The sequence below is a fragment of the Convolutriloba macropyga genome, chromosome 4, assembly GCF_964194025.1.
Source record: "Convolutriloba macropyga chromosome 4, txConMacr16.3, whole genome shotgun sequence".
Classification (NCBI taxonomy): Eukaryota; Metazoa; Xenacoelomorpha; order Acoela; family Convolutidae; genus Convolutriloba; species Convolutriloba macropyga.
The window spans coordinates 28346820-28372132 of NC_134471.1; the positions used below are offsets into that span (position 1 = coordinate 28346820).

Here is a 25313-nt window from a genome sequence, read left to right on the forward strand (position 1 = left end):
CATTATGTCTCATGGGTGTATCCTCCTTTCGGACTCTGGAAGGCATTACTACTACTGTTGATGCTGTTGAGAGTCTGTTAAATATCTCACTCCAGCGCTTTATTTGTCCCGACCCCTCTTGAGGGGGAAGGAACTATATACTCAAACGTGTTTTTTTTGTTCAGTCAATTTTGGCCGATCGGTATATTCATCGTAGAGATTTGAGACTGGTATCATTAGAAAACTTGTCCAGCGTAGAATATGGAATTAAAAAAGTTCTTTCAATTTTCGTTTCTTACAAGGAGTTATCGAGGTTTAAATTTTGAGAAAATTGTGTGAATTCCGGCGAGATTTTGTTCACTTTTTCCGGAATTTTTGAATAAAACTTACCAATTTTTCTAAAATTTGTTTATTTTTTTGAAGGTGTTGTTGATTTTTATTTGTAAGAACAAAAAAATCAAAAGAATATTGTAGGCTCTTATTGTTTTTTTTTGTCAAAAATTCTGGCTAAATATTTTAAAATTAAGACTTTTTCTTCAAAAACACCACGAAATATGTTTCTTTAGTCCATTTTGATTAAATTTACAGGAAGTACAGACCCAAACAACACTAACACATTTTTTGTAGACTAAAAAGGGGGCTTTTTTACATCAAATTCCGTTGAGAGTGCTCTGTAATTAAAACTTTGGTAAATTTATTCGTTTATTATCAAAAACGCAGCATCTATTTTTGATTCTTTAACTAACAAAAAATCAATATCTATAACATTCGAATAATTAAGTGTTCTTAAAGAACAAACAGCATTAGCAGGGCTAGTTTTGGACCAATCTTGGACTGGTATAATCCAAAAATAATTCGTATTGTAAACAGTCGGTCGTTTTTATAAAAAAATTCGATCTCTTCTTCAATAACTAAATAACAGAACATTTCAAAAAAAGCTCACTAATGATAGTTTCAATTGGGTTCCTAATTAGCTCCACATTTTTGTATCTAGTTGATTACTTGAAAGCTTATGGTCGTTTTGACTTTTAAAGGTATTTGATTTTCAAATAAATAATGACTTACTGAACTTTTGCCTCTATTTTTCTCTTTTTTGGTCTGTTTGTAGATTATTGTCCGCATGAAAGAATGCTTCTTCTTTCTATTGAAATCAAATTCAATCTTTATTGCGGTTATACGCCTTAATTTATGGCTACTGGCTTTGATACAACAAGATTTCAAATTTTCTTAATTTTTAGGTATTCGCCCATTTTTCACGTTTTTTAGTTTTGTCACATTATCTCGTTATTGACGGTTCATATATCACATTATTGGCTTTCAAAATAAGGCACAATTGATATTATTAAAATGCTGGAAGATATAGATTATGATTTTAACGGCTTCGACACTTTTTCGAAGATTTTAATTGATTTTTTTAAATTGTCTTTAACTGCCGTTTTTACTTTCTGTCGCACGAAATTTTACTGTACAATGACCGGGTTTAATAGCCTTTTCATGGAAAAATAGATGAGATATTCTGATTTTAGTAGATAGCTGATAGCTTTCATGACTCTGAAAACAATTGTTTTCCTAATTAAAAAAAAACACTTTTTAACTTCGCAATTTTGTTCATTTTATTTTCTGGTTTTTATCTCGTCTCGTTAATTACAGACCTATTATGACATTTTTGTTGTCAAAGGAAGGTTTTAAAAGGGGATTAGTGTCACACAATCTAAAGTTTTTGAAGAAATCATTTACTTAACTGGCTTCGACACGAAAAAAAAAAGTAATTTTTTTTTATTTTTGTCGCTTTTGACGTTGTTTTTGTAAACATAAGACATATTCTGCGTAATTGCAATTCTCATGGGCTTCTTTTGGAAGAATATACGAACCTAATTAATTTCTTATTCTGTAATTAATGGCGTTCATGTCTTTGGAAATATTTTTTTTCGAAAAAAACTTAGTGTTATTTATTTTTACATTTTGTTTTCCATTTTTGTCTACTTGTTACCTTGCTTCATTAATGAAAGGTCACATAATACATTATCGGTGGTTGCAGAAAGCGCAATTGAACACATATTGATGGCAATAGTATTGTTGTCTTTATGTTCTTTTTGTAGCCGCGTAAAAAATTGAATACCGGCAGCTCTTAATTACTTTTTTGGAAGCCTTGGTAATCGTACACCTATGGGATATTTTATGTTGTTGTTGTTGTTCTTGTTGGGGATTTACAGCTGTGCTGAAGGGTCTAAAGTCCGAGTCATCAAATTAAAATAATGTCCAATAGTTTTTACAGTTTTGACAATCGCAGAACAATTGCCAAGTGCAAATATTTCGCTCAAAAAATTTCTTCTCGAAAAACTTTCACATTGTACGTTATATTCGGTTTTTCAGTCCAGATGGTTCCCTTAAGTTTACTAATTTTTCTAGGCGGTTTGCAGTTCTACAGGTTTTAAAGGTGAATTCACTGCGCGCTTTCTCTGTTCGAGTCTTCGTCATTTTGAAAAATTCGTTGTTCCTTGTTTCTTTCGTATGTACTTCAGTAAGCTCGATGACGCTATTTTCTTCATTCAAAGCTTTTGAAACCAGCAATAGATCGTTAAGTTGGATAAACATTGGTAATGGCAATATGTTTAATAGTCGAAGCTGGCTTTTGTTTTCTGTATCTTTATTTCCCGTTATCCATTTGACTACCTTTTTTGAAACTTTTCCAGAGTTTGAATTTCAGTTCTTCCTGCAGTCAAGCACGTGAAACCATACAGCAATACCGGCAGAATTAGAGACTTATATAATCCAAATTTCACAAACGTGTTTACTTTAGTTGCAACATTTCGCTTAAGCATGTACAGAACTTTATTTGCTTTCTTCATTCTTTCTTCAATATGTTGTTTCCACGATACATCAGCCGCCACGTGAATACCAAGATCCTTGACAGTTGTGGATTTCGCCAAATCTTTCCCCATCAATTTGTACTGTTGTTCTCTACCTCTGAAATTCAGATACGCACACTTGTCTATTGCCAGCTCCATTTTATTTTGGATTATCCAGTTCTCAATCCCATGTAGATCGTCTTGGACTTCCCAGTAGCTTCTTTGTACAGCCAAAATTTTAAGATCATCAGCGAAGATAAAGGGCTCAGAAAACATCAGGACATCTTGAAGATCGTTAATAATTATACAGAACAGTATAGGGCCTAGGATTGACCCCTGTGGTACCCCGCTTGTTATATCGAGCATCTTCGAACTGGTATTGTCCACACGCACATATTGTCGTCGATCAATCAAGTAGTCGATTAAAATTTCGAGCAAACATCCTCCAACTCCAATGTCAATCAACTTTTGAATTAACTCATAATGTGGTACTTTGTCAAAAGCTTTTGAGAAGTCAGTGTAGAAAGCAATAATCTCTGATTGAGGGTCGTGATCAAGAGCTTCATAAATTCTTTTGAGAAACATCAGCATATTTGTTTGCACAGATCTTCTCCTTACAAAACCATGTTGAATCTTAGTTAGGAAATTTTGAAAATGATTATACAAGGCAATGTGTATACTTTTTCCAGAATCTTGCTATCAATGTTCAATAGTGAGACAGGCTGGTAGTTTTCAACTTTTCTTCGGTCTCTTTTTTTGAAAATAGGCGTTATGGCAGCAAATTTCCAGCTATCGGGTTTTTTCCGCAGCCTTTTTATGTTCCGAAGGACAGAATCCATGGTGTTGCAGAGATTCTTGCTCGTCTTTACGTAAAAAACCGGAGGTATACCGTTCAGTCCTCTGGATTTTGTGGCATCAATATTATCCATTATATTTCTGATGGTATTCTTCGAGATGTCAGAATTTGTAAGAGAGGGTTTCTGTACTTTGAAATCTTTCAAACTGAAATTAGTTTTTGGGGAGAACACGGAGTGAAAAAATTGATTAAACATATTTGCTTGTTCGCATCGAAGTGAACTTTGCTTGGTATCGATCCCAGTAAATTTTCTTGGTACACAACTCTGTCTTCTTCAGCTGAATCAGTGACTTGGATTTCCAGTTTTAGAACCAACTGTTTTCTGTAAGATGTTGGTTTATTCTCCATTAAACGTTTCTGGGTCTTCAGCTTATTAATCAAATTTGAAGTACCACAGGAAATCCAAGGTGGCAGTGATTGTCTATGCCTTGTTCTTTTCGAGACATACAAATCAAAAATTCCGTCAAGATACCTTGTGAATTCTTCGCTCATTTTGTTGATGTTGGTGTAACAATTTGACTGGAGCGGTTTTTCAACAAGATGCTCGTTTATAGCGTCATAGTCAGCATTCCCAAAACTTATAAAGTTCTGTATTAATGGTTTTGTTTCAGTAACTGGGTTTTCTAAGGATAGACGAATAGCTTCATGGTCAGTTAGATTATAGATAGATGGAAAAGATTTGTCTAATTCAGCGGATAGATGACAATTTTGATAGAAGGCAGTATCCAAGATGTTGTTTCCACATGTCGGGAAGTCGATAATTTGCCGAAACAATTTCGCTTCAAACATTTCGATGACTATGTCTTCAGTCTCGTTGGGGCTATACAGTGTCTTCCAGTTTGCTTCTGGAAAATTAAGGTCTCCACAGATGACAATTGGTTTGTTTTTAGGAATGTTTCTCAGGAGCAGTTGGAAGTCCTCTATCGTGTATCGATATGAGCTTGATATGGGTGGATTGCAGAACGCATATAGAAACACTTGAGTGTCATTCAGAGTAATTTTACACGCTACACATGTTGGGTAGAGTGGAATTTATTTTTTCCGATATCAGAGTATTTTTCACAGCAATGAGGGTACCTCCATGAGCATTTCTATCTCCAATCGTGGCCCGATCACTTCTATAAATATTGTAATCATTAGAAAGAGTTCGGAGTCATGAATGTTATCGTTCAACCAGGTTTCGCCTAGACATAGAACATTATAATCTGAGTTAATTACTGCATTTACGAATTTTGATCTTCTTTCGATATTTACTAAGCTTCTTGTATTTAGTTGGAGGATATGGAGATAGCCTCCTAGTCAGTGGGCATTCTGTACATCCAACTGCACTTTGACCCCATCATTGTAAAGTTCAAGGTTTCGGATTTTCAATTTCTCCTTAGGTACACCTCCGTCAAGCAGCTCCCTTCGCTCTTTTAACATGATTTTCTTTCAGTGCGTCATCCCTCGACAACGCTGGTAATGTAAATGTAAATGTTTCTTTCGACCAAACTATTTCTGAATTGTCGACTTTTTGCAAGAGTGATTCTTGTTGCGTGTTCATTTGCCAAGGTTACTAATACCGCCCTTGGGTTTATTCTATCATTTCGAAAGTTTCCAAGTCTTTGTATTTCCGTTACATGTGCATTTGCACCTATCGAATTGAGCAGATCGTTAACTTCATCGTTTGATGGGACAAGATTTTCCCCTTTCGTTTTATTAGGATTCTCAGGTATCCCTTGTATTCTTATACATTTATTGATATTGTGACTTTTCGAGTTTTCATCAGGTTTAACTCCTTTAGGTTTTCCTGAAGTAGTTTCAACAGCAACGACAGCAGCATATGTTTTTTCAACTTTGTCACACGTCATTTTCGTAGCATTCCCAATTTTCTCATCCACTAAGTCCGTTAATCGCCTTTCCATATTCTTCAGTTTTTCCCCAACATCCAAGCCATCGATTTTTTCAGCAGCTTTTGCCAGGGTTCGACAACGAATAAAGTTATCCCTTTCATTTTGTTCAACACAATTATTGCAGAGTAGCATGGCATTCATACCAAGCTCTTTGATGCCAGTAATTGCAGCTGGAGAAAGAGCTGTACATTCAGGAGTCAGATGCATGTTACAATTACATGCCACACAATTATAACTCTTTTAGTTCGCGTTAACGGCCTTCTTGCAAGTTTTACAATTTTTCCCCATTTCGTGTTTTTATTTTCTGAGCAAAACCAAGGAACTTAATCGCTAGGAATTTCTCAAAAAATAATCTTAACGACTGGGACTTTAGGTTAAAAGTTCTGATCCGGACCAAGGAACTCAATCTCTAGGAACTTCACAGAACTTAAACTAGCCTCAGTTGATTATTTGTTGGCGGAGTTTTTCTTTCGTTGTTTTTGGGGTTTGCTATTTTTCTTTTTGCAAATTCGCTTCAAATCACCGTTGTTTCGTACGATTGAGAAGAGCGTTTTCAATTCGAGAAATGGATCCAAGTGAAGCTTACTGTACTTTTTCAACACTTTATCCTTTTGCTTTCGGCGAGATAAGAGATTCTTGACTATATGCAACACTGGTATCTCAGTTTCTTTTAATTTGTTGTAGACGTCAGAAGCGCCTTCTCTGACACAATAAACAATTCCAACTATATCAACCTTTCGTTGTAGACGTTCGATTTCAGCTTTTAATTGATCACCGTTGAGGGGTGTTCTATTATCGCTTATCGGGCTTGTTACCGTGTTATTGATAATATCGTGCCAAAATATAATTTTGGTGTTATTTTCAACGTATCGCAATCGATTTTGCACTATCTTGTACTTATCTTAAGCGTTTGGATGTAGATTGTATCCTGGTTTCGAGATGACCTTCCCTCTGAGTCGTCTTCGAAGGTTATCCCACTTCTCCAGAGAATGATGTAATCAGCTAGCTCCAACAATCAACATTATAAAAAGGCAACCACGGCTGCCCTGACATTCAATTATATCTGAAACTATCTGATTTCTCGGTGTTTGCATTATTTCAAAATTAATTGATTTAAAAAATAAGCGAATTTTTCCACTTTACTCTTTTTGTTCTTTATTGTCTAATTGCTACCAAGCCTTTTTATTGACTACTACCTTATCTTTTCTAGTGAATTACAAGTTATTTTGTTTAATATCAGTTTTATCTGACGCTATTTTGAATTTGTTACTAAGTTTTGTTTTTTAAAACGGACATGAAATTTTTGATGTAATTAATTTTTGTTGTTGCTGTTGTTTGATTTTGCTGTTCGTCTTGACTCGCTTGCTTAATATTTGCATATCTCATCAATCTAATGCGCCATTTTTACTCCACCACAGTTATTTGCTTTGGATACTTTCTTTTCGTTCATACACCAATTTTTAAAATACTTTAATTTTTGGGTTTTTCTATGTTCCTCATTTGGTAGACAATTATGCCAAAATTGTGGATGAGCGGGGTCGGAACCTTATGTGCGATCGCACATTAACGAGTCGCCTTGTTATTATATAGCATCGTAAAGATTGGTATTAATTTTGGATGTTTTAGAATACGCAAAATTTTTAATGCTGATTAATACGAGTTAATTTTTAATGCTGATTGTAGTTGACAATAATTATCGTGACAGTGTTACTTTTTCAGATTTTGTACTTGTAGTTAGTTCAAAAGGTTTTATATGGCTTCGAAGATCAAGCAATGTTCAGCTATTGAAAATTGGGTAAGTTTTATTTGATTTTTCGGATCTATTCTTTTTTGCCCCCTCCCCCTCCCCTCAAGCTTAGTGGGCTTATTTTATTACGCCCCAAGGCGCACGTGCTATTTTGTTACATAGTAACGTGCTATATAACATCATAAATTTATAACTGGGGGCGTAAAAAACACTGGGGGCCGAAACAGAATAGATCCAATTTTTCTTACTATGATTAGAGTTTTATCTCGCCATTGAAACAGCTCTATCAGTCCTTCTGCAATGCTTCGCAGTTGATGTCAATGTTAGTAACATTTTAAAACCTCTTTTAATATATGAATAGTTGGCGTGTTTTCAATGCTAAGATTTCTCCATGCTTGCTTAAATTCCTCGGCCGAGTTGTTATTACGTTTTAAGGTCAATGCTTTCAAGGACAAAAATTCATTGATATTGAATTCATGTGAACCGCAGCTGCTACTCGGCTCAAATTCTGAATTCAAGACGCACGCACTGCCAATGGTGGCGTTTTTGTTTAATATACCAAGTTTGTATTTATTTGCGTGAAAGATTTACGCTGTTCTGCTTTGGCAATAAACGCTCTTGCTTCAATTGACAGAACACGCCAAAACAATTCAGCTTGTTTGGCTGCAGTATTACAACACCAGATATCAGTTTCTCTGCATTTACTTTCTGCAATCACATACAAGGTTAAGGGGAGACAAATTGAGAAAATCTCTACCAGGGGTTGAGAAAGAAGCTTAGGCCGTTTAGCTAACCTGTATTTGTAGTTGATTAAATTGAATTATTTCACTGTTTGCTTGATCGAATTCCTCCATCTATTTAAATCATTTACTGTTTAGCCTTAAATACCAGCGTGTATTTGCGAGCAACCATCTAAGATGTCTGAAATTGATCAAAGTAGTAACGTCCGACAGCGAAGCAATATTCCTGGCGGTGATAGTGAAACCAAGAGTAGTAATGGAATCCGCGACGAAATACAATGTGGAGACCCGAATATTAGTCAAAACCGACAATCGTTTGGAGGTGATGCGAGAAATAGACAAAGTGATGAGCATAGACTGACCGATTATGCCGATGGCAAATGCGAAAAACATACAATATGCCAAACTATCAGGGAAGAAGTCAGGGAACTAAAAGTAGGTCTTCTGTTTCAAATCATGAACCTTTTTAAGAAGTAGTGGTAGAAATTAAACTACGAAATAACGCACTCCACTTTCCAAATTCATTTTTTGACAGAACTTCATGCAAGCCTGGCGAGCTAGGTGAATTTTGACGGTCAGATAAGTGTTTTTTGAGGGGACTAAGTAGAGTGGTACCATTGAAAGGCTCTTGGGTTAACATTTTCCTTGATCTAACCTTGGTGAAACAATCCTTGGGCTAACATTTTCAGTTTTTAAGTTAGCCAGGAAAATTGAGGCTCAAATTTTGTCTTCTTTGTACCTATCAAATTATATGCGATTCAAATTGTTGAAATATGCAAGATAAGTATTGTGAATCTGTTCTTATAAGAAGGTGACTACTAAAATGATTTTTACTACGTCGAACAAATATATTGTTCCCAGTCAAGACTAGGAAAAACATATGTCCAATAAATGCAAAATATGTGCGCTTTTCGTGTATTCAAAGCACATTTCATATCAGCCGTAAAAATTTAGAAAGAGATCGTTTCAGTTTCAACTTTCTTTCCGGCTCTTATTTATTGCTTTTAAAAAATAAATTTATTTGCCAGAGGAAAATTTGATTTTTTTTTGAAAACGAGGTCCTTTCTGATCTATCTTTTCAATTTTCTGATTTGAGTACGTATTGAAAACGCACACATACTTTAGTTTAGTATATCAATTTATCTAAATTGATTTGGTCTAAATTTGGCTTAATTTGGTTCGTAAAAGTGGTCACCATTAGTTCTTATTTTCGTTTTTTTCCGTCAAAGCTAGAAATTGTAGCTTCTATTATACATGTGTATCGGCTCGTATGAGTTGCTGTTTTTGCCTTTAACTTGAGTAAAGCCAGTCTAAAAGTGTGACAAATTGTTTGATATTTGACGAAGATTTATTTTTTTTGATCATTTTTCAGCTAGATTTTGTGAGTTGTAACGTAAGTTTTCTTGTATCAAAACATCAGATGTGGTTTTATTTTGTGCGCATACTTATGTTTACCAGATACTTTTGTTTACCAGATGCATGGTTTTCTTCTTGTATTCTGTTGGAGATTGTCTTCAAATCTGTACAGAAAATGTTGGAAATTGTCGGTGACCGTGTTGTTGTTGTTGGTGACAATTTTGTTCATGTCGGTGACAGTTTTGTTGACAAATGGAACATGCCGAGAAGACAAACCACGAAGGTCTCATGTTCCATACTTTCCACGTCGCTATTTGTTTTCTAAAAAAGATCAAACTATAAAATCAGTATTCAGTTATTGATATAAAATTATCAATTAGACTTTTTCAATGGTCATTTAACACTGCGCGGTAAATTGAGCTTGGCTGTATTGTGGTACTCGTGTATTTTGTCATCCTCATTTTTCATTTAAAATTCTCACATTTTAACATTTCACGGCGCAAATTTCAAAATAACCACTCCTTTTCGTTAAAGTTCCTTAACTGTTTTTATGCGCGTGACGTTATTAGTTGCTCTCAAACAAAGTTTGTAGCAAGTATGTTAGTCCCGTGGTCTTTTTTAATGCGCTTTTTTGTGCTTGAACGATTTTTCGTCTGACTCATTAAACTTTCGTCCTCAAAAACGGGATGCGCGGGCATTAAGTTCTCTTAGAGCCTTTCAGCTCACTAGTCTCCAAGTATGCGATTTACATAAACTGTTTTAGAGACCCATACTTATGGTGTGAAGGGCGGCTCTTAAAGGTTGAGCTCCCTCCCTACGACGCCCCCACCCAACATCAGCCCCCCTCTCCTTTCACCCCCCCCCCCAAATCCCCACCCCTGTACAGCGTTCAGGCCGCGAGGGCCCCATGCAGCCAAAAAGCGTTCCTCCCCCACTGTTAAGTATAAAGCATCTAGACTAAAATAAAACACGCGGTTTGATTTTTTAAAGGTATTTGATTTTTAGGATTTTCTTTAAATTCGTATAAATTGCATCAACTTCGTCAACTCAGTTCTTCGATCCCTATTCTTTTTTAATAGCTGCACACCGATAGCTGGGGCTTTTATTAGCCTTCCCTTGGTTTTTTTACAATTCAAAGAAAACGGTGTTTGAACAAAAATTCGCTTTCTCGCTAGTAGTTTTTTGTTCACATGCGGCAATTTCACTTTGATTTTTGCTGTTTTTCAATTTTTTGGATCGGATTTTTTTCTAAATGGATTTTCGAATCCATTCATAGTCCGTTTTAGGTCTAGTTTTTTTTAGTAGTCAAATGAAAATTTTTTGAATTGTACGTCAGGACTTGTCCTGCTATGTTTTTTTTATTTCGTCGTCACGATTATTGTTACGACCATATGACGTCACAACCACTTCAAATGTGCTTTTTGTTCATTCGTTCATGCAATTTCAACTGAATTACGTGCGTGACGTCATTTTTCGCTCTTGGTGGAGCGAGTTTTGTTGTTCATTCGCGTGATTAAATTTTTGGTCACACTTGACTTACCTCACTCTCAAAAATGACTTCCTCACTTTGAAATTGACTTTAATTTACTTTATTTCAAAGAGATAAGGTCAAATGGCTGTGTGTCAGTCTAAATGAAGGTTTAACAGCAGCTAATAGAGGCAGCAAAAATTTATACAGCTTTTTAATCAAAATTAACATATCAGCCTTCAATGAAAAGACAAATTTTTTTGGTCTGTCTTTTTACTGTTTTTTTTTAGAATGCAGATCTACGAAGCTATTGCGGCTATTTCTGGCAATCTGCCAGCTATTAGGGTTCTATGCAGGTGCAACTACTGTGAAAATTGACCAGTACTGGATTCGAACCAGCATCTAACTTGCCAGCCTAGTGTGCTACCCATTTACACCAACTGGTCTTAAGCTCTCGAACTTGAGCATCTCTTATGACTTGTTCTCACGTTCTTTCTTGTTCCTCAAGGCTTATTTCTCTAGTCAAGCATACGTTGAACAAGTAGAGCTTCTTGTCAAGCTTATCTTATGCACAATTTACATTAGGTTGTTCTCTCTCAACCTTCTAACCTTTTTCGTCTAGCTTTCACAGTTCGTCACTAGTTTTGCCTCTTTTAACATAAAACAACTTGAAAAATTATATCTCAATTTTCCTATCTCAATTACCTATTTTCCACATAGTTTTGAGGTTATAGGAAAACAACATTTAATTTTATAGAGAAACAGAGAAATTATTCAACAGTTAAGCATCTAGATTTTTCTGCCTCGAGTTTCTAAACATACGAATGCTATAAAAAATAAATTTACTTAAGGACCAAACACAGATATCTTCAATTAATGAGGAAAAATTGTTTGCTTGAGAACTTTCTGTCTACTTAAATTGCTTTTAGTACATTTCTCTTCTACTGTTTTGTCAGTGACACATAGTGTCTATGATGAAAATTAATAAACATGTGTGGATGCAATATTCATTATTAGCTGAGTGTTAAATAAACTATTGATACGCGAGAGGCTTTCATTGACTGGCATAACAACGGTTTCATTGCAGCGGCGTAATAAATAACATCAATTGTGTAAACCACAGATGCTGCAGAAAATAAGGAAAATATTTCATACTTAACGCTGAAATTTTTATTTTGGCGTTGAGTAATTTATTGTTGTGGTTTTAAGTTGGATGACTTCGCGGAAGCAGGTATGTGTATTGTTTTTATTCTTAAAATTTAGTGATTTTTCTTCAAGTAATATTTAACGAATTTGAAAATAATTGCGGTTAATCCGACTAAATTTTTACAGTTCCATTGTTAAATGTGATCTTTGTTCATCATGTAAAATGGAAGTACCATGTCCTATAAATAAGTTTTAAGCTACATTTTTATTATGAATTGCTGCCTAGTAGAATGTTTAATACAGGTTTATTATTAAAGGTATTCTGGAAATGTTTTGTTTTGCTGCTTCTGGATTGTGAATCTCTATAATTGATGTTATACAACTTTATACAAGCTCTTAATAGGCTGTTCTAGTCATCAGTTCAGAAACAAGCAACAGGATGTTGAAGCATGATAATGAACACCAATTGGAAAGGCACCTGTAAGAAAAAATTGGTTGAAATTTCCCCGGATTTCAATTTTATAAGGTCATGTGTTATATTGACAGAACGCCTGGCTATAAGTATCCTGAAACCTGCTAATAAAATTTATTCATTTTGCCATAGATAATTCTGCAAAAACAGGTGAAAATTCCTTATTAATTGTGTATAGAATAGTTGCGTTGACCCACCAAAATGTATTTTTTCCTTATTACTTGGTAAGACTACTGTATTATGTGCAACGATTTTTGTTTTGGTGTTGGGGGAAAGTTGAATTTGTTTGTGTTTACGTAAAGCGAGACGAGTTCTCTTCTCTATTATAGCTCATTGCGCATGCAGCTTTGCCAGAATGGCTGAAAGACAATGACTTTCTACACCAGAATCACAGACCTCCGATTCCCTGTATCGCCACCTGTTTCCGATCAGTGTTCGCTATTCACTCAGAGACTGTCAACATCTGGACACACCTCATTGGCTCTCTCATTTTAGTGGGCATAACTTTCTGGTTCTTCGTCCGACCCAGTAATGTGCCATACACGTGGCAAAAAATCCTGGTAAAAATTAATCACGTTTTCACGTATGTTGTATGGAATATAGAATTGGAGTCATTTAAACATAGGTCAACTTTTACCGTGACCCAGCAGCCTTGGCTGCAATGATCTGCACGTTTTCGTGTGTTTGTTGCGGCATGTCAGGTTCTGGCATTTTGGGGGCAAAGTTCTTCAATGTGCGATGGAAGTAGTTTTGGTTATTTTGATTTAAAGTGTTATAGTGGGTGGTCTCAAAGAAGAGCGTAGCTGTGTTGAGACAAGAGCAGTTTTAGCCTAATGCTTCTTTGATACCTTCGGTCATGTCCAATTATAGCTCTGTTTTATTGCAACCAAATATATTTCCAGGTATTCCTAGCCTTTTTCCTCTCAGCTGTGGCCTGTATGACATTCTCTTGGCTTTACCACACTCTCTACTGCCACTCAGCCCAGATGAGTAGTCTGTTCTCTAAACTGGACTACTCTGGCATTGCTATACTCATCCTAGGGTCCTTTGTTCCATGGCTGTATTACGGCTTCTACTGTGACCAGGCTCACATGATGTTCTACATTGGCACCATGGTTGTTCTATGTAAGTATCTGTAATATCAGTTGCTTCTTTTATTCGCTACACCCCCATATGAGTTTGGAGTGGGGTGCAATGAAACCCCCCCTCCTCCACAACTATTGAATTTGCTATAACCCCTCATGCAATGTGAAAGTAGAGTAGGTGTTGCATCGTGAGCTGATATAACTCACACGGGTATGTTTCATCTATATTAAGAGGATTTTCGTTTGTTTCAAGTCAAATAGAAATTTTTGATGCAAACTTAGGGGTCAAAGGAACTGGTTTTCGCAAACACGCCATAAGTACTTGAAATTTGTTGGTTTAAGTGAAAGAATTTGATGCAAGGTAAATGATACAAGGTTATTAGGGTTCGTGAGCTTTGCTAGCTCCGCTTAATAAGAATACTGACGATAGACATATCATTGAAAATGAATTGAGATGTATATCTTCAAAGTAATTTGATGCCAAAATTAATTTATATAGTCCTACAAATGCAAAAATCATTAATTAGTCTTTCTAATTTTATCCAAGAGTCCTGAATTTTATCAAACTGCTCTTAAATGTTACTATAATTATGTCTAGTAGTCCAGACAGATGTCCTTCAAAAGACTAGAGTGCTGCGTTATCTTATCTGACATAATTGTATGAATACTGCTATTTAAAAAGCTAGCAAATACATCTCCAGGCGATCAAGGGTAAACTACATGAACGCCGAGTTAAGTAACATTGCCCGAGTTCGGCAAATTTTTTAATGAGAAAGAAGAACCCTGTTTCTATTTTTGTTTTTTTTTTACAAAGAACAACAAATTTTTGAGCAATTTCTCGAATGCATGGCAATTTTACCTATATTAGGTGAACAATCGAATCTGTGTTTTAGCCACTTGTAGCATTATCCTGTGTATGTGGGACCGTATGTCCTCCCCAGTATATCGCCCCCTGCGTACTGGCACGTTCGTTGCCCTTGGACTCTCAGGAGTAGTTCCATTTGGACACAGTGTGTTGAAACATGGCCTGGAACACACCAAGTTCCCCTACCTGGTAACAGTGGCCTTACTCTACATTGGAGGGGCTTTGATTTACGCATTCAGGGTTCCCGAACGATTCCTTCCGGGTAAATTGGACATTTGGGGCCACAGTCACCAGATATTCCACGTTATGGTAGTGATGGCCGCCATAGTCCACTACAATGGAATTATCACAATGGCTGACGACAGAATAAAAATAGGCGAATGTGCAGCTTAGAATTCATTTCCGCCGTCTGACTAGACGAACGGAGTTTTGCATTTTTCTCGAGAACTGATTGTTGTTTGTCTATTTTGTCTTGTCGAAAGAACTGATTGAACGATCAGAGTAATAAGCTAGAATTGAACATGGCAATAATGTTGTTAAAAAGAGTAAAAAACAAAGATAAAACTAATTGTAACTAACTTATAGAGCTTTTACCAGTTGTAGAACCTATTGTGTTACCTTCATTTTTGTTCATTTCGTCCTTTGTTCACAACTACTGCTAGTACTACTCTATAACCCTTATTCTAATCGATGGTGCTTTTGATAGGTCGGTTCCCTCTTTTATGCCACCCCACACTCGGAGAATTTAAAACATCAATCGTACTTATTAGCCTAATTAGTCATTGTTTGATATCAAATTTTGTTAAGCTAATGTGTTGACAGAACAGAAGTGCGGGTGGTTGTTGTGTCTCGAACTTGATTTAAATAGATTTCAAATCTACTGTAAATAAATATCACAAATACCTCAACTATTTGTTAAATACACTTTATTTCAATCAACTTTATTTTAAATGGCATTGCAAAGAAAGTAGTGTTCAGGACTTCAAGTTTAAGCTTACCCTGTCAATATCCAACGCCGCATTATGCTCGACATTTGAATAGTTAATAAAAGGTTAAGTAGTGGGCAAACTGTAGTGCTCAGACATGTTTAATGAAAAGCTGGAAATGATGTATTGAATGAGAACTGGCCGAGTCATCTAAGATAAAACCAATATAGTTATTAATTGCTCTCAAACGAAGTTTGTAGCAATTATATTAGTCCTGTCGGTCTTTTTTTATGCAATTTTTCGCTTGACCGATTTTTCGTCTGACGCTTTTGACTTTTCGTCCTCAAAAACGGGATAAACAGGTAGCGCCCAGCGGGCATTAAGTGCTCTTACAGCCTTTCAGCTCAAACTGTTTTGGAGACTCATACTTATACTTATGGTGTGAAGGGCGGTTCTTAGAGGTTGAAGACACCCCCCACTGTTGACCCCCCTATTGCCCCCCACCCCAGTGTTGCCCCCCAATCAGCCCCGAGCACCCCCCCCCCCCCTCCCGTGGCTAGCTACTGACGAACAACCGCTTGCTAAAAACGCAAATTTATACTATTTTGCAATTTCTTTCAAGCTTTTTGATTTTTATCAGCCCTAGGTGTCAAGGAACCTCCTTTAGGTTTTAAAAATAGGTTACTGCGTAGTTTCTAGTGGTAATGTAATGATTTCAACATTTTACCAAAGAATTTTAGCATTTTTTTGACAAAACGTGCAATTTTGTTCAAATTTTTTTGACATTTTTTTCCTTATTCAGGTCTTTCCTGACCCAGGGGCCAGAAAACATCCTATGGGGTTCGGTAATAAGTTACTGACAAATTTTTAATGGTAATGGAATAGTTTTCCATTTTTTTAATGTCACAAATATTAGCAATTTTTTTTATAAAACTTACTTTTCAAGATTTTTTGAAATTTTTTGTCGTTTTTTAGATTTTTTCAGCCTTAAGAGCCACGGAACCTCTTCGAGGGTTTGAAAATAGGTTTCTGAATAATTTTTAGATTAAAATCACGAATTTTAGCATATTTTTGATTTTTTGCCATTTTTTCCAATTTTTTAAAATTTTTTCAGCAGCCTCAATTTGGAGCAAATATATAATCCTGTTTGTCTTTTTATGCAATTTTTCGCTTGGGCGATTTTTCGTCTGACTCATTTGACTTTCATATTCAGAAATGGGATAAAGAGGTGGCGCCCTGAGGACACTAAACCGTGGCAAGCTGTTGACGAAGCCAACCGCTCGCCGGTCGTTTGAGAGCAATTCGCCCGACGTTAGTCGGTTGTTTTTGAATTTACCGAAGAGGCACTTATTCCAACCCTCCAAAATGTTTTGAGGCTGTGTACTTTGTAACAGCCGAGAAGCTTGTGTCGACTTTTTTTTCATGGTTAATAACCAATTTATTAGCGTTTAATCAGTAACCTAGACTGAAGAGATCACTTTCATTTTTTTCTGCAATCAAGAGTGGTCTCATCGTGTCATCCCCAAAAAGTTATACATTAAAACATTTATACACACTTGAGGCAAATCAATATAATTTATTTAAAAATGACTCGATTGCCTATTTGTTAGAATACTCGATATTTTTAATCGAATACACTTCCTCAAACGTAATTTGCACTGATTCGCTACAAAAAAAACATCGTTGAAACAGGGGTATGTTTGGAGTAGAGCCTATCGAGGTGAAGATTTTATTAGATCTCTTTGCAACCTCTGAATCAGAAAACAGTTTGACGAGGGCACGAGTTTAGGATTGGCATAGCTTTTTCAATGCAAAGAGTTTCCACTGAACTTGATAAGCAACTTGTAGGTCTGCCTGGAGTCTACTTTATGCGCTCTGAGTTTTTCCTTATGGAAACCTTTCTGTAATTTGATCTGATTGGTATAAGCATGTCCGTTGGATTGACGAAACAACTTTGGAAGAGACAAAATCCTGCGTACGTGTTAAAATGGTAACGTATTTAGCTAGCTAACTTGGTTTGCGTTCTTTCTTGGCTAGTTTTCTCGCGTCTTTGATAAACACCCAGTCTCTATTTTTATTGGGTTACCGCTATCAGTCAGATTGGTTTTTGTCCCCGCAAACAACCATATCGTTTCTTGGGCATTATTTTTTGCCCATTAAAGTTTCAAACAAACCCGAAGTTGAACAAACATTTCTTGTTTAAAAGAAAACAAATTTAAAATATTTAATAATTTCGATTTCCCAAGACAAAGCACAAAATTTTTTTTAAATCAGATAGACCGGTTCACACTTGGCCTATCAATTTTACAAAGAAACACTGCTAGCCAAAAACTGATCATCAGAAACTATAAAACGACAACAGTCGTTACGTTCCTCTGTATCGGAGAAAATATTTGTCTTTTCATTTGTTTTTTAGATTTCCAACAAAAAAACGTACCCAAAAAATTCATGCATTTTAAAAAACTGTGTAGTGAAAACATATTTCTAGCATTGAAAAAGTCAAATTCAGATGTTTTGTTTCCATGTTTTTTGGTAACTGACAGTTAGCAATGTGGGACATAAAGTCAAGTTTTTTGCGGCAAATCATCTTAACTTCCGTATTTAGCCATCTTGAAGTTGCATCCGCAACATGCTTCACGGGGGCAACAGGAATAAGAGGGTAAAACACGAATAAATCCACCAAATAAATATTGTTTCCAATTCCAGTTAGAATCCATAAACCCAAAATAAATTGAATAAAACTATATGCAACCCCCTTTGCCTAAAACCGGAGCGCAAAAAATATCAACAAAAAAGCTAATCAGCGAAAACACGGGCGAGACCGGACACGGGGCGGACGAAGGTGCCGTAAGCCGTTTTCACTTTAACTACTCTGTTGTTACCATCTCGTCCAGGGAACACTTCTTCTACTCTTCCCAGAGGCCAAATACCACGTGGGGTGAAGTCTTTCAGGATCCACACCACATCGTTGACTTTGAGTGAATTCCCGGCGTTTTCGGTCCATTTTGGTCGCTTTATCAAGGTCGGTAGGTATTCCCGGACCGGTCTCCTCCAGATGTGGTTGAGGAATTGTTGAACATTCTTCCAAGACTTCATGTTAGCTGGCTTGGTTGACGGGAAGATACCAGGGGGAAGAGAGTTGTAGGGGCGCTGAAGTAGAAAATGGTTTGGCGTCAATGGTTCTTCGTTTTCCATGGCGTCCGACACGTTTGTAAGTGGTCTAGAGTTCATCATAGCTTCTGCTTCAACCATAATTGTGTGGAAAACGTCAAAAGTAAACTTTCTTGACCCTAGAATGATCAGGAGCGTCCGCTTGCCACTCTGGATCAGCCGCTCCCAAGCGCCGCCAAAATGAGGGCCATAAGGTGGGTTGAAGTGCCACTTGGTGTTCTGTGCTGCAAGTGCTTTGTGAATTTTATCCTTGTCGAGATCATTCAGACACCTTTTGAGTTCTTCTTTGGCACCAACAAAAGTCTTACCGTTGTCACTGTACAAATCAGCGGGCTGACATCTTCGCGAAGTGAAGCGGCGGTAGGCGTTCAGAAAAGTGTCTGTATTCAAATCTGGACAGGTTTCCAAGTGGACAGCTCGCGTTACCAGACAAGTAAAGATGAGGCCGTAGTGTTTCTGAAGCTTATCTTTTCCTTCCTCAATGTAAAATGGGCCGAAAAAGTCTAATCCGCAGTTGGCAAATGTAAATTGTTTGTTTTCAGTCGGGAAGCGGCAATCAGGTAGCGGTGCCATAAAAGTCTCAATACTTTGCGGTTCGAAACGTCGACAAAGGAAGCATTTGTATCTAATGCTCTGCAGTGTTCTGCGGAGACCGATTACGTAGTACCTTTGCTGTACAAAAGCCTTAGTGGCTTCCGTTCCCTGATGCACACAGATGCGATGGGCATGTTCGAGGTATAAACGACAAATGTGATCTTTTGCATGAAGTAGTATTGGCCGCTTGGCCAACTCGAGTTCACTGGGAGCAAAAATTAGCCTTCCACAGACGCGTAGTATACCGTTCTTATAAAGCATTGGGTTTAACGACCTGTGTTTGAATTTCGGGTCCAGTTTACGGCTACTTTTTAGCAACTCGATGACGGTTGGGAAGCTATTGACTTGCGACATTTGTATCAAGTAAGATTTTGATAACTCAATGTCTTCAACAGTGTATTGATGGTGATTGTCACGCTGTTTTTTCGCTCTGTAGATCAGATTGAAAACAGTAGCTATCGTTAGCAAAATCTTTGTCCATGTTGAAAACTGTTTAGGGTCGAGTACTGGTTTCTTGGTTCTTAAGGCAGATCGTGTTGTTGCAGCACAAATCGGCAGTTGCTTTGTAGGTCTACAAAAGACATCATTTGTGGAGAGAAAATCTGGTGGCTTTAACCATTTTGCTTCAATTTCCTTGGGTTCTAAACCACGAGTACCATGATCAGCTGGGTTTAAGTTTGTCGAAATATGATTCCAATTGTCAGGTTTGCTTTTTACTTTTATTTCTGCAATGCGATTAGCAACAAAAACTGGTTGCTTCTTGGAAGAACCAATCCAGTCAAGTACAACTTGACTATCCGTCCAATAAAAAACATTGCTGATTTCAACAGAGAGTTCATGTCTAACAAAATTCAGGAGTCGAACACCTGTGACAGATGCCTCTAGTTCCAACTTTGGAACGCTCAACTGTTTAACGGGCGCTACCTTGCATTTCCCGATCACGAATGCAGTTTGTACTTCGTTGCTGGTCTTATTCAAGCTCCTGAGGTAGACAACAGCACACGTTGCAACAATCGACGCATCAACAAAAACATGCAACTGGTTCTCTGTCTCCAGTAGATTCTGTGTTGTCATCTGTCGTGGAATTGCAAGTTGAGGCATAGAGTGATAACTGTTAAGAAGCTTTTGTAAGGGATGTAGAAGTTCAATTGGGAGTGGCTCGTCCCATTTTCTACCTAACTTCCAAAGTTGCTGAAGAAGAATTTTGAACTTTATTGTCATTGGGCCAAGAAAACCAATTGGGTGAAAAATCGATGACACCAGACTGAAAAGTTTCCGTTGAGTGTATTGTTCAGCTTCTTTAGGGAATTCTTCTGGGGATTTCTTGAAAAATGTATCTTTTTCAAGGTTCCATTTTTGTCCGAGGACTCTTGTTTCACTCTTGGGCTCCTCGAGGTCTTCTGGAGTAATACACTGAAGAGCCTGTTGATGGTTTGACAGGAATTTTGTGAGGCGGAAACCACCGGCTCTCAGGCAATTCTTTACTTCGAATGCAGTCGCGTTGGCGTTTTCAGGAGAGTCGAAGGACTGGATGTAGTCATCCATATAAAAATAAGACTTTATAGCGCTCTGTGCTTTTGGATATGTCTCGACGTTGTCCTCTGCGCATCTGTTTAAGACAAAAATTGCACAAGATGGTGAGCAAGTTGCACCGAAAATCAATCTGGTGAATTGAAACTGTCGCACATCATTGTCAATAGACCATCGGAAACGTAGTGCAGATTGATCTTCATTTCGGATGCCGAGTTGCATGAACATTCCTTCAATGTCTGCCAAAATAGCAATAGGTTTTTCACGAAATCTGACCAAAATTCCTATTAGACTGTTTAAGAGGTCTGGTCCTGTTAGAAGATTGGAATTTAGTGACTCGCCTTTGAATTTTGACGCTGCATTGGCGACACGACGCACTTTGTTTGGTTTGTTTGCGCTTTGAACAGGGTGATGCGGCAAGTACCATATTTTCTCGGGGGGTGGGTCTGTCATTTCCACTGGCTTGACGTAATTTTTATCGAGATCTGTGACAAGAGTCTGTTGGTACATATCACATAGTTTTGGATCATTATTAAGTCGTTTGTTCAAACTGTTTAGCTGATTGAGGGCAGAAAAATAGTTATTTTGAAGATTGGCAGGTACTTTCCATGGAAGACCTATTTCATACCTTTCCCCTGTGTGGTTGATAGTACTCTCAAGTATTCGAATGGCAGACTTTTCATCTTCAGTGATAGTATTATCTTCTTTTCTGGTACCATCGTTCTCTATTGACCAAAATTCTTGTATCAAATTGTCCAAGGGTTGTTCTGGACTTTTCCGACAGACATGGTATACAAATACTTTCGATTTATTAGAAGATTTTGAAGAGCAGTTTCCTAGTATGTTCAGGTACTCTCCTGCAAGTGTCCATCCAAGCTTTGTCTTTACTCCGAAGGGGCGGATTTCGGTGCCTTGAATTACTTCAGTAGGATGCGTAAAGGCAAAAGCATTGACACCAAGGAGTGCTCCAATCTTACCTTCGGCAATGTCTGGGAAATATATGTGTCGAAGTTCATTGAATGCATCGCAAACATAGTTTAGCTCAGTGACATTGGCTGCATTAACGTTTAATGTAGGGGTGCTGTAGGCTCTGGATATTTGGAACTTTTCATCAAATTGATTGAAAGGGCAAACTGTTATTGGTTGCTTTATTTTTGATAGGGGCATTTCGTAATCAACGCTTAGATATTGAACAGTAGTTGAAGATTGATATTCGCGTGGGAGATCCAGGTAGTCAGAAACAGCATCTAATAAAAACGTAAACTGACTGCCGGGTTCAATGAGAGCATACGTGTCGAATACTTTATCTTCTTTGATAAAGGATACTGGCAGCAGCTGTAACTGCTCAAACCAATATTTCGGTGTACTGGATATTTGGTTGACATTGAAATTTTGGCTGGTAGAAGTTCCATTCAAATTCGCACGTTTCGATGACTGTTGATTATTATTATTTCCGAAATTTTTTCCATACCTGAGGTTGCTTTTGGGTTTGAATTGTGTTATTTTATTCTGAGTTGCTTCAATACCTTTTTGCTTTTGTGAGTTGTTGTCGTCTTTCGATGACCAATTTTGTTGACCTGAGGTTTTAGTTTGCTGTTGGACGTTGCTGGTAGTAAAAGCGGCATGTGTTCTGCTGAATTGTTTAGCTGGATTATGTAGTGTTGTATGGTGAAAACCATTACACACTTGACAACGCTTCGAGGAGGGACAAGTGTCTCTGCGATGTTGATTACTTAGACAGTTTGTACACAAGCTATTTTTCTGGATAGTTTGAAATCGAACTTCAGGGGACAATTTATGGTAGTCTGAACAAGTTGCAACAAAATGCGGTTTATGACATTGAACACAATTTGTGTGCTTGTTTGCAAACTGTTGCTCATTTTTCGAGCCCCTGTGATTAACCTTTCCTTGATCTAAATCGTTCCTTTGAGACTGTCTTGCAGTTGTTTGCTTAAACTGTTCTTGAACCGATTGTTGTGCTGTCACAGCAGGATAATTACCGTTTTTGTTGTGAGTGAAGGTACTGGTTCTATTTTCCTGGTTTACTTTGTCATAAACCCTTGCTTGAACATCAAGCCATTTTAGAAACTCAACAAGGGTAGTTGTTGTAACATTCTCTGTCAGGGTGTATTCAGTCCATTTAAGAAGCAAGTTGTGGGGAATTTTTTCCTTCGCTTTCCTCAATAAAGTAGACGATTGAAGATCGGCTTGAAAACCTAGGTTCTGAAAAGCCTGGACAAGTCTCTTTAGAAATGAAGAGAATGCTATGAAGGATTGCTTGTTGTAAGAACTGTTACATTTCCAGCTCTCTAATTGGTTGATAAAAGCGTTGACAACAACTGAAGGGTCGCCAAAGCGGCTCATTATCTCGTTGAGGGCTGTATTATAATAGGATGGATCACAAGAGTAAGCATGTATCAGATCCTTTGCCTTACCCGACACTGAATTCTGTAGGTAGGTTATTCTGTGTGTGTCAGTAATTGAAATGTTATTGTGAACCATTGAGAAAAAATTATTTATCCACTCGTGATAGCGCATGGGGTTACCATTAAAATTTTGCAATTTTAATGGCGGTAATTTGATCGAGTATTTTAGGTCAACAGATGTTGGCTGAAGTTCACTATTGGTCATTGAGGGGATAACTTGTCCAGCTGTAGCAAACACTGGAGCCAGATGCTGCCTTACGCTTGAAGTTGGCAAGATGTTAGTTGGATAAAGATTAGGCAGAGGGGGAGGTCGCAACTGCGAAATTTCGTGGTTTGAATGACTTTGATTTACAGCGGGTTCAGCTGTCAGCTGCCATGTTCTTAATGGGTAAAGGATATGATAAATAAGCGTTTGTGTTGTTCTGACCAATATCCACCATACTGGTTTGAGTAGCCGGATTGAAGCTATGGACTGGTTTGTTCGCTTCTTGAGAGGTTGTGGGATGCGTTGTAAGAAGTTGTAGATCGCTCTGCACTGGCTGGATGTTTGCTTGCGCTGGGGTAGTATATGGGTAAACAGGAGGCCCTTGAACTGCTAAACCCTGAATTGGGAAGCTGTTTGTCAAGGTTGTATTTTTTACAGGATCATTGGGACCGATGTTGAAAGAACTGACACGTTGCACAAAACTGTTTTCAGGCTTTTGAGGTTTGAGTTGAACATCTTGTTCTTTTGAAAAACAATAGCTCTGGACATCCGAAACTACGTTTGCAGCTGCTGTTGGTTGTAGATTGTTTGTGAAACAATAATGCATAGGCTGAACGTAGTTTTGTTTAGATGAGTGAGGGTTTTGATCTATTGTCATGTATTCAGGTCCATGATTAAGAGGCTTGTCAATAATTGCTCTGCCAAGGAATGGGTTTCCACCTTCATCTTGAAGGGGTAGACAAGGTACGTTGACGTTTCGGAAGCCTCTCTGACTTTCAGGGGTCAAAGATAAACTGAAACGGTTAACAAACTGCTTTTGATTGGATTGAGAACCGCTGAATTCTAAATCCTTTGCCGTTAGGAAATTGGGTTCTTGGTTCAACTGATGATCCAAGTTTGACATGTTGAGAGGCGGCAAAGTTAAGGTTTCTTGCTGATGATTAGCATTGGGTTGTTCTAGGGTGTTTGATGCCGTTGGTTGATAATGACTAGCATGATGTGTTGAGTTGGAGTCAACAAACTGGTTTCTGTTCTGTTGATGGAAATTTTGTTGTTGATTTATCAAATGGCTAATAAGAGGATCCTGGATTTGCTGGTTGTTCAGGAATAGTGATGGCTTGATTGGTCTTGGAGGAATGTGCGGTGGATTAATGAAGACTGTTGTGTCGTTCGGTTGTGAACTGGCTGCTTGCTCGACAAATGTTTCTTCAACGATAACATTGCGTGTTGGTGTTGATCGTTCTGAATCCAGTCGTCGGCTGCTTGGGCGAGAAGGAATTGTGACATCATCGCGAAATCTTGTTGAGGACTGGCTTAATAGACCATCATCGTCCAATGTGTCAACTTCCAGTTCGGATTGCTGCAGTCTGGATGTTAAGGCTTTCTGTCTGTCGAGAATCGAAGTTGCTGTACTCTGGTGAGGCTTCGCCCTCAACACTGCTTCTATCTTCTTGTCCAATTCTGTTTGCAGCGTTTTGGCTCTGCTTATCATTAGATTTAATGATCGGAAGCTCTTTCTATCATCTATTGCCTTCTGCAACAAATCAAGCTGGCTTTTCAAAGAACTTTCCGTTGATTTAAACATGTTCACTGCAAACTGACACTCGTCGTTGTTCCTTTGCGACATCTTTGATCTCTGTTGTTGTTGTTGTTGTTATGCTTGTCTTTCAGGTTAAAATGAAAACGGCTAAAAACCGGAGCGACGAACTTTTGATGTCAAAATCTAATTTGGCTAATCAGCCAAATTTCCTATAAAAGTTCAGCGACGCAAATTTTTCAAAAACAAGAATCCTAAGGTTGTGGTGGTGCTAATTATAGTAGATTTTATTTGCTAAAAAAAAAGAAAAAAAACTTGTTCGAACGTTTATCGTCTTTTTTTTGCAGGACCAAATAACTGCTACGAATAGATTTTCTTTTTTGTTTTCAAAGTTTTTTTTCTTCGGACAATGACTGTAAACTTTAGTTTGTGCTTTCTCCCTGAATGTAAGCAAAAACAATTAGTTCTA

The 25313-nt window shown here is 37.5% G+C and overlaps 3 protein-coding genes across 6 annotated transcripts in view; 1 reads left to right on the forward strand and 2 right to left on the reverse strand.

Moving 5' to 3' along the window:
* The window catches only part of LOC142337579 (uncharacterized), a 52748-nt gene extending 43126 nt beyond the window's left edge, over positions 1–9622 (reverse strand). For both annotated transcript variants that reach the window (XM_075386914.1, XM_075386913.1), the window contains exon 1: positions 9536–9622. The gene's annotated coding sequence lies outside the window, so the exon portion shown is untranslated. The remainder of the gene's footprint in view (positions 1–9535) is intronic.
* LOC142337581 (adiponectin receptor protein-like) lies at positions 7275–15394 on the forward strand. 3 transcript variants are annotated; one of them, XM_075386916.1, is made up of 5 exons: positions 7275–7371; positions 8202–8498; positions 12835–13065; positions 13408–13630; positions 14484–15394. In XM_075386916.1, the coding sequence occupies exons 2-5, from the start codon at positions 8241–8243 to the stop codon at positions 14846–14848; spliced, it is 1077 nt and encodes a 358-aa protein (XP_075243031.1). In that variant the 5' UTR covers positions 7275–7371; positions 8202–8240; the 3' UTR covers positions 14849–15394. The 3 variants fall into 3 exon arrangements, with proteins under 3 accessions (XP_075243031.1, XP_075243032.1, XP_075243033.1); XM_075386917.1 differs by lacking the exons at positions 7275–7371; positions 8202–8498 and adding an exon at positions 9494–9702; XM_075386918.1 differs by lacking the exons at positions 7275–7371; positions 8202–8498 and adding an exon at positions 11990–12118.
* A 2783-nt stretch (positions 15395–18177) lies between these two features.
* Positions 18178–23040, reverse strand: LOC142338042 (uncharacterized). The gene has a single exon (XM_075387675.1). The coding sequence runs from the start codon at positions 23038–23040 to the stop codon at positions 18178–18180; it is 4863 nt and encodes a 1620-aa protein (XP_075243790.1).
* Positions 23041–25313: the final 2273 nt, after the last annotated feature.